Below are 15,046 nucleotides of genomic sequence, written 5' to 3' on the forward strand. Positions count from 1 at the left end.
TGCTTGACCTTATGAGAATAATCAGCTTCCCCCCCCCCCCCCCCAGTTGATCTATTAGCAGCATTGAATATAGTCCAGCCCTCCCTTCTCATTGAAATATTTTCTTTACTTGGTTTCCAGGATACCATACTCTGCAGGTTTCTCTCCAGTCTTACTGGCCACTCCTTCTCTGTCTCTTTTGCTGGTTTCTTATCTTCCCAGTGTTTCCACAGTGAGTGCCCAGAGCTATTTTTAGACCTCTTGTCAGTTGGGTACGCTACCCTCCCCGCCACACCATTGATTTCATCCAAACTATGGCTTTAAATATATGAATGTCTGTATGCTGACAGCATTTAAACATCTCCAGACTTGTATATCCCAACTCTCTATTTGGCACGTACACTGAAGTGTCTAATAGGCAAACTTTATGTGTCTCATGCTAAATTTCTTACCTATTCCCTCAATCTTACTTAATACTTCTGTAGTCTCCACCACCTCAATAAATGGCAACTTTCTTCTTTCTTAGGCCAAAAAGTTTGTAGTCATCCTTGACATGACACGTTTTATTCCACACCCTACTTTCTCAGAAGATCCTTTTGGTTTTCTTTTCTTTTTTTTCTTAATATTTTTATTTATTTTTTCATGATAGACATAGAGAGAGAGGCAGAGACATAGGCAAAGGGAGAAGCAGGCTCCGTGCAGGGAGCCCGATGTGGGACTCGATCCCCGGACTCCAGGATCACACCCTGGGCGAAAGGAAGGCGCTGAACCACTGAGCCACCCAGGGATCCCCTCCTTTTGGTTTTCCTTACATTTAAAATCTATCCAGAACTCCATTTTATCTTACAAATTTGTAGCTACCGTCCTGATCTAGCCACTATCCTATCAGCTGGATTACTACAATAGCCCTCCTAATAGGTCTTCCTCATAATTTTATTCTTAAGCAGCCAGAATGATGCTATTAAGGTGGAAATTAGATTATGTCATTCCTTGGCTCAAAATCTCCAGTGGGTTTTCTTTTTTTTTTTTTTTTTTAATTTTTATTTATTTATGATAGTCACAGAGAGAGAGAGAGAGAGGCAGAGACACAGGCAGAGGGAGAAGCAGGCTCCATGCACCGGGAGCCTGACGTGGGATTCGATCCTGGGTCTCCAGGATCGCGCCCTGGGCCAAAGGCAGGCGCTAAACCACTGCGCCACCCAGGGATCCCTCCAGTGGGTTTTCATTTCATTCACAATAAAAGCTTAAGTTCTTAAAAGTGATTTAAAATATCCCTGTTATTCTAACTCTTTCTGTTCGAGTTTTCTGCCCTTACTATTCATTGTGCTGGAATATTCTTCCCTCAGATATCTGCATGTACTTCTCCCTTATCTCCTTTAGTTTCTGCTCATTCTCTTAAATGTCATTATCTGAGTGACTTTTTCCCTCATTTCTCTTTTTAAAAGCATAATCCTAAAGTAATTATTTAAAAGTATAACCTTATCTGATCACTCCCTAGCTCCTTGTTCTGCTAATGTTTTCCATAGCTCTGCCACCACCTAGATACTATATATATGTATTTGCTTATTAGCTACTTCTCATCACTAAAATATAAACTTAATGAAGACAGGAATCTTGGTCTTTTTTTTTTTTTTTTTTTTAAATCACTACTGTGACATCTGATGTATAACAGTGCCTGAATTATAGTAGGTTGCCAATAAATACTTGCTAATTGAATGAACGAATGGATTTGCTTCTGGGCATTGACCAATCCTTTACACGTAAACTTTTGATATTTGCAAGAAATATGTTTTGAGACTTTAATACTACCAAATTCATATATAATGCTAGTACTATATACGTTCTTCATTTTAACTATCTGTGAATGGAGTAATACCTATATTCTGTAGATTAAATTGGCGGGGGGGAAGCTGAGTTGATTTTTATTATTAGTTCCTTGCTCATCTGTTCGGTTCAGGTGCCTGTAGGTGATCAACCTAAGGATATCGAGCTTCAGATCAGAGAGCTCATTCTTCGGTTCATCAGTAATCCAAATTCCATCATCCTTGCTGTCACTGCTGCTAATACAGATATGGCAACATCAGAGGCACTTAAGATTTCAAGAGAGGTAGATCCAGATGGTAAGGACAGATATTAATATTTAATGAGATCCTTGATTAACAGTGGTAAATCTACCCTCAAGAAAGGAGTATTAATTTTTAAAAGTAATTTCTCTAGCTATAAATAAAGATTTAAAAAATAATGCGTTCCTATTTTGCTTATAATTACAAATAGAAATTCTGATGGAAATTAAACTTTAATGGGTTAGTTGCTATATAGACAAGGCAAAAGCACTTGACATAATATCCATATTTGTAATGGTTGCCTAATGATTTTAAAATTATAAGATGGTTTTGTAAAGAGGACTTGTTTTGTATAAATAAAATGATTTAGATTTTTAAATGGTTGACTTCTAATTTTTTTTTTTTTTTTTTTTTTTTTTTTTTTTTTTATTTATGATAGTCACAGAGAGAGAGAGAGAGGCAGAGACACAGACAGAGGGAGAAGCAGGCTCCATGCACTGGGAGCCTGATGTGGGATTCGATCCCGGGTCTCCAGGATTGTGCCCTGGGCCAAAGGCAGGCGCCAAACCGCTGCGCCACCCAGGGATCCCAAATGGTTGACTTCTAAGAATTATTAACTCTCATAATCATTGTGATGATTGTGTTACCTACATTCTGCAGAGGTAGAAAACATTTAGACAGGGCAGAGGAAATTCTTAGAAATAAAGGTAAAATCCTTTTAAGAAGCATTTATAACTTTAAGGATTATGTTTGTAAGTCCTATTTTAGTTCATACTGTGGGTCAGTGTATGATATTTGACTAATGCTGTGGTGTGCATTTCTTTATATAAAATGGCAGCTTGCAGGGATTAGTTATTATTGCTGCTAATAAATGTAGCTTTGCTTCATACAGGAGCACCCAGGTACCCCTATAATTAGTTTTTAAAAAGTATTTGTAAGCAAAGGTCAGAAAAGCATTACTAAAATGACAGAGATAATGTTAAGGAGGGATTAATAGATGAGGATTTTTCCTTATTAATACCTAATAGCTTTATTTAATGGATCATTTTCTTCTTTTGTTTTTTGTTTTTTGCATTTACCAGGTCGCAGAACCTTAGCTGTAATCACTAAACTTGACCTCATGGATGCGGGTACTGATGCCATGGATGTATTGATGGGAAGGGTTATACCAGTCAAACTTGGAATAATTGGAGTAGTTAACAGGTTAGCAATCAAGAATGGGATAAGAATTGCAGCATTCCCATTTCAAAGGAAATCTGAATTTTATTTTTATTTTTTTAAAAGAGTTTATTTATTTATTTGACACAGAGAAAGAGCACAAGCAGGGGGAGTGGCAGGCAGAGGAAGAGAGAGAAGCAGGCTTTCCATTGAACAGGGACCCTGGGATCATGACCTGAACCGAAGGCAGATGCTTAACCGACTGAGTCACCCAGGCGCCCGCAAATCTGAATTTTAAAAAGCAGTTTAAAATGTGATATTATCCCTCTTTTTCCCTTTTATATAATCTTGGTATTGCTAGGAATTTATTACTCTGAAGAGAGGAGAGAGATTCACGAAAGCCTCCTATGGGTATTTGTAATGGAAAGTGTTTTTAAAGTAAGCAGTCCATAAAATGGAAGAAAATTTAATAGCCAGGCTTGAAAAATTTCTGCCTATTATGTTATATATGAGGAGTGCACTGGAAGAGAAAAAAAAAAGTATTATTTAGTTTGTACACATTCGAGACAGAGTCTGTAATAAGGTGGTAGGATTTTAATAAACTGGTTTAACACCTCTCGTATTAGTGATCCTTTTTAATTACCAGAATGACTTGGAGAAATTTTATTAAAGGTATCCTAATCATAAATAGCTGGTATTAAAAATTATAGAAAAGAAACTCCTGTTGAGTGTCTAATTATATTTTAGATCCTCTTCTGTTAGCAGTTTCCAAATGGTAGCTCTTTGAATCCTTATAACATCTTTGTGAGGGTAGGGGATGATGTTTATTTTATAATCAGAAGACTCAAGCTATACATCCACCAAACGCACATGTGAAAGATTTCAAATGAAGATCTTTAGTCCAAAGCCTTTATAAAGTAGGAAGCATTGAAATGAACATGAGATCTGGGTTCTACTCCTGCTTTGTCCATAAACTAGATATGTAATGTGGATTTAAATTTTTTAAAGATTTATTTATTTGTTTGAAAGAGGAAGAGGGAGACTGAGATCATGAGTCTGAGCCAAAGTCAGACAGACACTTAACCAACTGAGCTACCCAGATACCCCTTTAATGTGGATTTAAATGCCAGCTAACATCTTTAAATCTCAGGCCTTTTAAAATGAAACTGTTTTTACTAAAGTGATACCCAGGGTCCATTACAATTAAGTTGTCTGCTTTGTATGTCCTATCTTATCCATAGTTTGGCTTTTTTTTTTTTTTTAATCTGCCCCCTCCCATTTCATGGCGTAAGACTTGCATCTATAAATGACTGCTCTTGAAGTTAATTATTTTTGATAGAAATTAGATACCTGTATATGGATAAAATATACTACTGGTTATCATATTTATACTTTTTTTTCACTTGTCTACCCTGTTACTTCAGACTGCTGCTTTTGGCAGTAGTTAATGGTAACAGTGAGGCCTAAACTATTCAGGTATTACTTACAAGTCACAGGTTGAATCTCGGTGGAAGTATTTAACATGTGATCTTGTGTAGGTTAATGTCCCTGGGCATCAATTCCTGTGCTGTAAAATGGGATAATACCTACTGCAAGAATTACTGCAAAAATTAGATAACACAATCCATATCAGGCATTACAAGCAATGTCTGGTGCTACTACCATCATCATCTAAGGTATGTAGAGGACCACAATTGACTTTAGTTAAACAGTTTGTTATTTTTCAACCTTAGGAGCCAACTAGACATTAACAATAAGAAGAGTGTAACTGATTCAATCCGTGATGAATATGCTTTCCTTCAAAAGAAATACCCATCTCTGGCTAACAGAAATGGAACAAAGTATCTTGCTAGGACTTTAAACAGGTAACGTTTTTACTCTTGGAAAATATGGTCTTTTGGTTTGGCAATAGGTGTCTGTGAGCTCTCATTTTTAGTTCCTTTTCATAACATTTTTGTGTGTACAGTTTCATGTTTTGTTTCTTGTACAGTAGGTTCTTGTAATGTAGATAGATGTCTTTCTGTTCAGGTGACTGGCATTAAATTATGTAGTCTAGGAGTGCTCAAGGGAATTTTAAAATGTCTTAATTATGAAGTTCTTGACAGTCTACTCTTTTGATAATAGAACTAAATAGCAGATGACTAATTTCCCCTTGGGGTTTCAGGAACTAAATTAAAATGCCTATTTTTTACATAACCAATTGTTATTTTCGGATGTCTTCTGTTCTTATCCATAAAAAGAATTTAAAGTATATACCTTGAATCCTTAATACCCACTGATGGTAGAGGGACTGGAAAAGCTTTCTAGATGATTTGTAAATGACTGAAATGAAAGTTGTTTTCTCTTACTTTTGTCGTATTCCTTAAATAAAGGCTCATGGACTTGGATCTTAATAAGTTGGGGTTGAAGGCAAATTTAAAAAGTGTTGACTAAGTTCTTTGTTCGTGTTCAACCCATCAAATTGTAGCGATTGCTAGAGAGCCAGATATAAATTGAAAAAATTATTTTTATATTAATTACAATTACCTCATAGAAAGTAAGCTACTCAGTATAATTCTATCTACATAATTTTGATTTCTGACTTCTGTTTTACTGTGGATACTCAGCACAGTGAAAATGATTACTTAGTCTGAAAAATGTAAAAAGTGTGGGCTCAAGTATCATCGTGTCTTTTTTTCACACTAAGCATTTACTTCCAGCCTAATATTGCTTTATTTCCTGCCAGGACAAATTATTTGACAGCTTTTACCATTATTGGCACATTAAAAATTTGACCTGTTTGGGTCTTCAGAATACACAGCTTTACTGTAAGAATCCTTTCTTTCTGACCTTTGTTAGGTTACTGATGCATCACATCAGAGATTGCTTACCAGAGCTGAAAACCAGGATAAATGTTCTAGCTGCCCAGTATCAGTCTCTCCTCAATAGCTATGGTGAGCCGGTCGACGATAAAAGTGCTACTCTGCTCCAGCTTATCACCAAATTCGCCACAGAATATTGTAACACTATTGAAGGAACTGCAAAATATATTGAAACTTCAGAGCTGTAAGTAAAACATTTCTCTATGGGTTTGCTTATCTGAAATGCTGGGTTACTTTTGCTTTTGTAACAGTGACTTTAACTCTGAGATTTTCTGATCATGATTTGTTATTTGCAGAATAGTGTTTTGCAGAAATAATAGGATGCTGTCTGACATATGTGTTAAAATGCTTTGTAAACTAGGTAAAGCACAGTAAATTTGTTTTTTTTTTTAGACAAGACTTTGATAAGCATTTAAATATAATTGATAATTTAACTTTTTTTTTTTTTTTTGATAATTTAACTTTTTAAATATTTGTCTCTTTAATAGACACACTGATTTTTCATGGGGAAAAAAAAAGAAAATGCAGACAAAAAGAACAGAAGGACAAAATGACTTAATTCCACTATCCAGAAATAATCCCTGCTAATTTTGGCACGAACTTAGACGTTTTTCAATGCAATGATAAAATATTATAAATGCCTGTATTACACATCTTCAAAAATCAGATCAAAACACTATCATGCTGTTTTGGAATCATTCCTTTAAATCATTGTGTCACAAACAACTAATATTAATTGTACATTTCTATTACCAGTCTTAAAATTTACATAGTATTTTGCTTTTTAGATACACCCTAATGTCTTGAACCAGTACCCTACTACTGATAGTTTCATTTAAATATAAACAGTGTTTTGATCGACTATTTTGGGGGCATGAATCTGAGTAAACCCTTAGGCTAAATTCTTAGGATGGAATTACTATATCAAAGGGAGAACATCCTAAAAATCCCTTCCTGTTGCCATACTGTTAGTGGATTATATTGTTTTACTGTTAGCAATATGTAAGAATGTTCATTTATCTGAACTCTCACTTAAAAAAAAATTTTTAATTTTGAAATAATTATAGACTTTCAGGAAGTTGCGAATAAATATGCCTTCCTAGGTCCTGTTAATCTTTCACCCCATCTTCCCTAGTGTTGACATCTTGCATAACTGTAGTACAGAAACAAAATGAGAAAATGGACCAAGGGTACAGCCCACAGAGCTTATTCAGATTTTACCACTTGTGAAATTATACACACATTGGTATGTGTATTCTGTGTACTTTTGTGTGACACAGGTGGCCTGTTATGTGAGTTAATTCTGTAAAGACAGTATTTAACTAATTACTAATTAATTGGTGAATGGTTAGTCATATTATAATATATATAATATTAATATATAATATTATATATATTATATATATAAACATATGGCATATTGAGGGGAAATACAGATTACTAAGATGAGCCTTTGAAGCACTTAGTGGGTAAGGTAGAATAAGATAACACAAGGCATGATTCAGTGGCAAACAGGTGTATAATCAAGTATTTTTATTTAAATACTTATTTAATATACTGCATATCTGGAAAAGTGCTTATATATGGGGAATTTTTTTTATATGGGGAATTTTATAAGTAGTTAATAAAGCAGATATCTGTGTAATCATTTAAGCCTTAAAACATTGAGGAGAGATCATTTACATTTCTCTGAGAGACTGGGTAAGTGCCATAGTTAAGAATGTGTTCAGGTTGGGCTCTGAATAGGATATAGGGAAGCAATAAGTAGAAGAGTGTTTTAGGCTTTGGGACAGCAAAGAATAATGCAAAAGGTGTATTTGGGGAATGGCATGTACGGTGGCAGGACATAGCAGGCAGTTAGGCAGCAAAGGCATCTGAGAACAAGATTGTGGAAAGTCAGGTATCTTCAGAATTTAGAGAACTTCCTGCCATAGAAAATAAAACACTTTCAGTCAGAGGAGTACCCATTTTAGAAGGATAATTTTAATTATTATGGAAAATTATTTGGAGAAAGGATCGGTTGGAGGCAAATGGATAATTTAACCATTTTTAAGTGTGGTTTAATAGCATTTGGTTACAGTCACAATATTGTCTAAGCATCAGATGGTGTCTATTTCTAAAATTTTCATCACCCCAACAGAAACTCTGTATTTCTTTGTTCCCTCCTCCTCCAGTCTCTGGTAACCTCTAATTTACTTTCTGTCTCTATGAATTTGCTAATTCTAGATATTTTATATGAGGGGAATCATATAATCTTTGTCTTTTGTGTCTGGCTTATTTCACTTAACATAATGTAGGTTGGTACCTTCTGCTTAGACAACGGTAAGAAAGTAGTGGATAGTAGAGATTTAATTTGTTTAAGGCAGAAGAAAACTGTAGCCCATCGGCCAAGAAGGATTTTTACATTTTTAAATGGTTGAAAAATATTCAAAGAATATTTCATGACATGTTAAGATCCAAATTTTAGTGTGCATAAGTTTTACTGGAACACAGCTACGCTTATTTGTTTGTATTTTTGTCTATAGCTGCTTTTGTGCTCAGTAGTTGAATGGAGTTGTCGTGGCAGGGACCATATGGCCTGAAAAGCCTAAACTATTTACTATCTGGCCCTTTACAGGAAAAGTTTGCCTATCTTTTCTCTAAATTGTGAATAAACAGAAATAAACAAGATATCATTTCTTGTCTTTTAAAAAGCTCATAGTCAAGGAAACTAAGGGCAGAGAAAAGATGTTTAATAGTTCTTAGTTACCTAATGTTTTTGGACAGACCATTATTCTGTATGTGTGTCTGTGTGCATGCAAACAAATACATACATGTGATGGATGCCTTTTGTGGAATGACTCTTCTTCATTAAAAGAAAAAAATTACAGAAACTGGTTCATAATGGAGTTGAGAACACATGGAAATGATCTAAAAGTAATTGCTTATCTGAGACTTTATCAGACAATAAGACCTTAAAAGCTTATAGAAAGGCTTCTGACTTGTAGCTTCTTTCCCTTTTAATAATAATAGAAACCATATACTTCATTGCCTTTCAGATGCGGTGGTGCTAGGATATGTTATATTTTCCATGAGACTTTTGGGCGAACTTTAGAATCTGTTGACCCACTAGGTGGCCTTAACACCATTGACATTTTGACTGCCATTAGAAATGCTACTGTGAGTATGCTCAACTTTTAGAAATTTTTTAAAAAGTTAAGGATTTATTATAATTTTTAACCCATTAGCTATATCTTTAAAGGAATTGTATTTTTGCCCTCATACTTAATATCAGGAAGCACTTTTCATGAAAAATACCAAAAAACATGATTTATTTTAACTTAGGGAAGAATTAAAATTTAATATAGCTATAATAAGAGCTCAAAAAATTTTTTTAGGGTCCTCGTCCTGCTTTGTTTGTGCCTGAAGTTTCATTTGAGCTATTGGTCAAGCGGCAAATCAAACGTCTGGAAGAACCCAGCCTGCGTTGTGTGGAACTGGTTCATGAGGAAATGCAAAGGATTATTCAGCACTGTAGTAATTATAGTACACAGGTAACTGAGAAATGTAACGTGTCAGATTAAGTAGTAAAAGACGGGAAGTGGTGGTTTTGTGGATTGGGAGGAAGTATGTAAGATGGGCTAAAAATAAGTTAAAAATCTGCATTTTTCTGTATCTGAAAGTGATTTGAAGTGTAATGCTATATGTTGCTTAAAATCTAATTCAGTATTTTGGTGATTATTTAATTTTCCTTTAAACAAAGTAGACCGTTAAATTTTTCTTTCTTCTATCATTTATAGGAATTGTTGCGGTTTCCTAAACTTCATGATGCCATAGTTGAAGTAGTGACTTGTCTTCTTCGTAAGCGGTTACCTGTTACAAATGAAATGGTGAGCTGCTATTTTCACAAATCATCATGGTAACCACTAAAGAAATTTTTTTGTATAGCAATAGGAGTACTTTAGAGTTTAAGCCATGTTTTCCAGTGTATTGGGAAGAAAAAGAAGTAAACTTCACTCTTATTTCAAAGGACACAAGTAATTCTGGCATGAAGTATAGTTTTCTTCATATTTTAATCACTGTTAGCCTACAGCTCTAGGTTTTCATAAGAATGGAGTTAAGTGTTGACGATTGTGATTAGCTTTGCTATACTATATAGCACCACTGATCTAATGGAAAATTAGTTTAATAATCAGGCCCGGTAAACTGAGCTTTTATATGGCAAACTATTTTAGCTCTAGTACATCAGGGTAATTTGGCCACTTGTAGTTTGCTTGTTTGATGATGCAACACTGTAATATCATGGTTGCTTGCTGCTCTTTTCTGGGTTACTGCTATCCTTAAAAATGCTGAAATTGGCAAAAATAGGGGATAAGCATTTGAAATCGCCTTATGTCTCTATGTGTTGGCTGGGTGTTTTGTTTCCCTTTCTGGTCATTAGAAGTGCATTTGGATCCTTGGCTCAGGATGGTGGCGAGTCCCCATGGAGGTTTACAAAGAGTACAAAACCATCCCTGGAAGTACAGAATGTGAGCGCTGCTGTTTGGCGGTTTCCCTAGCGAGTGGAACCCCCAGACTGAGAGGAGCAGGATATGGTTAGCCTGATCTCAGTGTCTACCCAGTGACAGCACAGAATCATTGGAATTTTATTTGAATAGATGCTTTTCACCTTGGTTCTTGATGTTTTAGTACTCATCTAATACCCAATTTGTTAAGGCAGACAGCTGAAGGAGTTAATCTCTCTGCAATGCTGGGGAAATTAATTTCAACTTTCCTTTTTGATTATTATCCTGTTTTGATTATTGTTATTAGGATTTCAGACCACATACAATATTTAAACTGTGTGTCTAAGGCTAATCAGTCATTATCTCAGGTCTTTCAATGTATCCTTTACTCAAAGTTAACAGCTTTTATATCTGATTATGAAATGTTTTCTTATTGAAACTGAACTGAAACTTTGAAATGGATTAGCAGGTCATCTGAGGTTTTATTATTTTTAAAAGATTTTATTTATTCATGAGAGATACAGAGAGGCAGAGACAGAGGCAGAGGGAGAAGCAGGGTCCCCCCTGAAGGGAGCCCGATGTGGGACTGGAACCCAGGACCCCAGGATCATGACCAGAGCCAAAGGCAGATGCTCAACCACTGAGCTGCCCGGGTGCCCCTGAACCTGAGTTTAGTAGCAAAATTATGTAAAGTCTTGGAACTTTAGGTTTGCATCAGGGAATTTTTTTTTCCTCTAGCAAAGTACTTCTAACTACCTTAAGGTCACTTCCTCCCCTCCCTCTAAAGGGGGAAATGCATTCTTAGATGCTGAGATGTAAATTATTCAAAAGATAGAGCAAATTATATGGCATAACATGTATCAGTTGGGAGTATAATTATTGACTATTAATTTAGGCATCAGTTTCCCATACTGTCTTTTTAAAAACTGTTTACTAAGTTTTGTTTCCTAAAGTAGTTAGGTCGCTGTATTTTTGTATACAGTCTAATTTTGTTTTTTTCTAGGTCCATAACTTAGTGGCGATTGAATTGGCTTATATCAACACAAAACATCCAGACTTTGCTGATGCATGTGGGCTAATGAACAATAATATAGAGGTAAATACCATTTGAATTGTCTCTTTAGAGAGAAAAAATCTGTTGTAAATCAGTTGTATCAAATTTACCAAGCATGGGATAACTATAAAACATACATAGGCTACGTCATTTATTGTCTGTCATATCCCAGGAAGTATGATAGCATTACACTGTTACATAAATTTAATTGTCAAAACCACCTGGAGGCATTTTTCTCATTTTCTGTTTACACAATTGTAATTCAGAGGGGACCTGGGATTCACTGATTTAGTGTTGAAGGACTGCCTGCCTGCTCCCTTTCAGTAACTGTTGTAGTTTATTCAGGTTGAAGAGTGCAAAACTAAGTGTGTTTAAAATAGTTTTCATTTGGCTCTGAAAGCTGGGAAGGAAACATTCCAAGAATCACCTAAGTTAATTAATAGTAAATTTTCATCAGTGCTGGGGTGGTTGCATTTCATAGCTCTTTTTTTTTCCCCATTTGAGTTGAATGTTGCAAGTTGTTTAAGATCTCACACAGAGCCAAGGCTAGTGGATAAAGCAATTTATCCAGATGCTGTTTTTTTCTTTCTTGGCTACTTTTATCCAAGAACAGTAAATTTTTCTGCTTACTCGTTAATCCAGTAAGACCTTAAGAGTCCTCTTCTTTATAAAATTTCCTTTTATGCATATGGATGGACAGAAAATTCTAAGCATGTAATTTGGAAACTGGAAGGGACCCTGGGTCATCGGCTTCAGTCTTGGTTAAACAGATGAGGAGTCTGAGGCCCACAGATGGTAACAGTATTTTTTTAGTGCTTATTTTGCTGGGCACTGTTGGAGGAAACAAGCACCTTCTCTTTGTAACAGGTATAGGGAACTATTTTATAGCTATTTAGCAGAGGTGACTCAGTGTCAGAAAAGAAAAATTCAAAATGGACACTTTAAAGCACTTGGAAAGGGCACTGGGTAACCATTATGTAAAAATTAGCATGTAGACACTTAGAATAAAGATTTAGTTCTTGTAACACTGAAACCTCCTTCAATGGAAAACTAATGTATGGGACTTTGTGATACTGACAAGGTCATTTATGATGATTTCAGCTAAGTTTTTTTTTTTTTTTTTTTAACAAATGAGCATGTCCCTGTTTTTAATGATTCATGACAAAGAACATTATTTGGATATTCTTAGTAATCTTTACAACAGCCTTTTAAGGTTAGATAATGTTAACAGACTACAAAACTGAGGGCTTAGAAAGAGTTGGTAACCTGTCCAGTTAACAAAGTTAAATAAACCAGGACCATTGTCCAGGGCCAGCTGAGGTCATAACTGGTTGGTAATGGACTAGGATGAGAATTTCTGGGCTTTAGATTTTCCTGTTTTGCTTTGTGTCCTGTCCCTCTTCAATATGTACAATATGTAACAACCTTATTCTGAAGGTTGTTAAATCCCCATATTTTTCTTGTCTGCTCTATTTTTTTTTTATCACTGGATTCTCCCCATGAGAAAAATGAAAATCAGCCAAATATCTGTCAAAAGAAAATCTTAAGTATAAAAGAAGATCACAGTGGAAGCTTTGTTAACGTCTTTTTTGCAGGTTTGAGAGTGCTCATAAAATGGTTGCTCCTTAGGAGCAATTTTGACTTTATTTAACCTAAATGCTTTCCTAGGTCTTTGTCACTCCCTGGGAAAGAGCTGTGAACACCTCCATCTTTCTGTTTTCACTCTTGCACCGGTCATGGTGCTTGACATACAGTAGGTGTTCACTACCTGTTGATTTGAACTTACCACTTTCTTAAGCTTTGTAACAGTTACCTGATATTAGCAAGTTAGAAGAGTGGGTGGTCATTCTGTTAAATTAGGTTTTTCTCTACTTTTATTCTGGGAGAGTTTAGAATAAAGGAAATGGAACATCCTGAAAGGATAACCTCTACCACAGTATTCAGGGTTTTGTGGGTGGGAATTGTGTGAATTTAACACAGAGGTGTGCAGGGTAGAGTGATTTTTAAAGGCTTACGTTTTCTGTCATTTGTGCGCTTAGAAGATTCCGCATGGTGTGCTGAAGGCTTATGCACACGTTTATGTGGGGACAGCTGAAACCATGGACGCCTAGTGGGAAAGGCAGAGATGTCGGCCCATTGCCCCTCAATTGAGAATCCCTGGTACAGGGAGCCACTATAACTGACGTTATATTGTATCCTTCAGGTGTGTTGGGCAGAAAAAAAGATTGAGAAGCATTGGGTTAAATGATTTGTTTGTTTTAAAATAAAATTGTGGCATGAGTCCCAACAGTGAGAGGATATACTGTAAGTTATCCACACTTTTCAATTCAGCTGAACATTTTTTAGTAGGCTTCCATCTCAGTGCTCTGATAATCACTTTGGTTTGGTTTGGTTGTGTTTTATAGGAACAAAGGAGAAACAGGCTAGCAAGAGAATTACCTTCAGCTGTATCACGAGACAAGGTAAAAAAAACAGTATTTTAAAAGTATATTCCCAATATGCAAAGGATTGATTGGTAAGCCTTAATACTACTCAGTTCTAGGAATAGTCTTTTCTTCGTCTCCCTTTACTATTTCATTGGAACTGTTTCATTGTTTGGGTGAAGATATGCAAGTTTATTTAAAAATAGGTTGAAGTAAAAGATAATGGTATCTTGAAAACATTAGAAAAAATGCTTAAAGGTGAATTTTAAATACCAAGCTTTTATTTATTTTTTAAAAAGATTTATTTTAGAAGAGAGTGACAGTGCACACAAGAGAGGGGGAGCGGGATCAAGGAAGAATGAGAGAGAGAATCTCAAGCAAACTCCAGGCTGAGAAGAGCCCAACACGCGGCTCCATCTCAAGACCCCCAGATCATGACCTGAACTGAAACTGGGAGTAGTCAGAGGCTTAACCAGCTGAGCCACCCAGGCACCCCAAAATATTGAGCTTTTGAAACAAAGCTTATGGTGACTTTATCAACTTTGTAAAATTAGTTGAAATGACTTTACTATAACAAGGCATTTTGGAGAGAAGATAATGTGCACATAATAGGTTTTGGTTTTCTGTAACAGTTGCATAGATTAAAATGTGTGTATACAAATGTGTTATCTTGAATTCTTTACCAGAAAAGATCTTACCAGATTCCAAAAATAAAAATGAAGTTTTTGAATTTGGATTTTTCTTAGATATTCATCTGAAGGTTTTTTAACGAAGGTGACAATAAGAAATACGAATAAGCCATAATTTTCTATCCCATAATTACTTTTATTTCTCATGTTACTTTACTATTTTGATACAGAGAGGAAAAATTTACATTTATAGAACGTTTCTGAATGCACTTTTGGCATCCTTGATTTTCTTTCCCTGCATTTTTTGCCTTTAGTCTTATAAAGTTCCAAGTGCTTTGGCACCTGCCTCCCAGGAGCCCTCCCCTGCTGCTTCTGCTGAGGCTGATGGCAAGGTC

The 15,046-nt window shown here is 35.6% G+C and overlaps 1 protein-coding gene across 10 annotated transcripts in view; it reads left to right on the top strand.

Moving 5' to 3' along the window:
* DNM1L (dynamin 1 like) overlaps window positions 1–15,046 on the top strand; it is a 51,371-nt gene that overhangs the window by 31,554 nt on the left and 4,771 nt on the right. For 6 of the 10 annotated variants that reach the window (XM_038577238.1, XM_038577233.1, XM_038577234.1 and 3 more), the window contains 10 exons: window positions 1,937–2,099; window positions 3,125–3,245; window positions 4,934–5,065; window positions 6,039–6,245; window positions 9,100–9,220; window positions 9,439–9,594; window positions 9,841–9,930; window positions 11,549–11,641; window positions 14,005–14,061; window positions 14,966–15,043. In XM_038577238.1, the coding sequence (XP_038433166.1) occupies window positions 1,937–2,099; window positions 3,125–3,245; window positions 4,934–5,065; window positions 6,039–6,245; window positions 9,100–9,220; window positions 9,439–9,594; window positions 9,841–9,930; window positions 11,549–11,641; window positions 14,005–14,061; window positions 14,966–15,043 (1,218 nt within the window). The remainder of the gene's footprint in view (window positions 1–1,936; window positions 2,100–3,124; window positions 3,246–4,933; window positions 5,066–6,038; window positions 6,246–9,099; window positions 9,221–9,438; window positions 9,595–9,840; window positions 9,931–11,548; window positions 11,642–14,004; window positions 14,062–14,965; window positions 15,044–15,046) is intronic. The other 4 variants (XM_038577239.1, XM_038577240.1, XM_038577241.1 and 1 more) reach the window with 1 other exon arrangement.

Source organism: Canis lupus, chromosome 27 (assembly GCF_011100685.1).
Source record: "Canis lupus familiaris isolate Mischka breed German Shepherd chromosome 27, alternate assembly UU_Cfam_GSD_1.0, whole genome shotgun sequence".
In the NCBI taxonomy this organism is placed as follows: domain Eukaryota; kingdom Metazoa; phylum Chordata; class Mammalia; order Carnivora; family Canidae; genus Canis; species Canis lupus.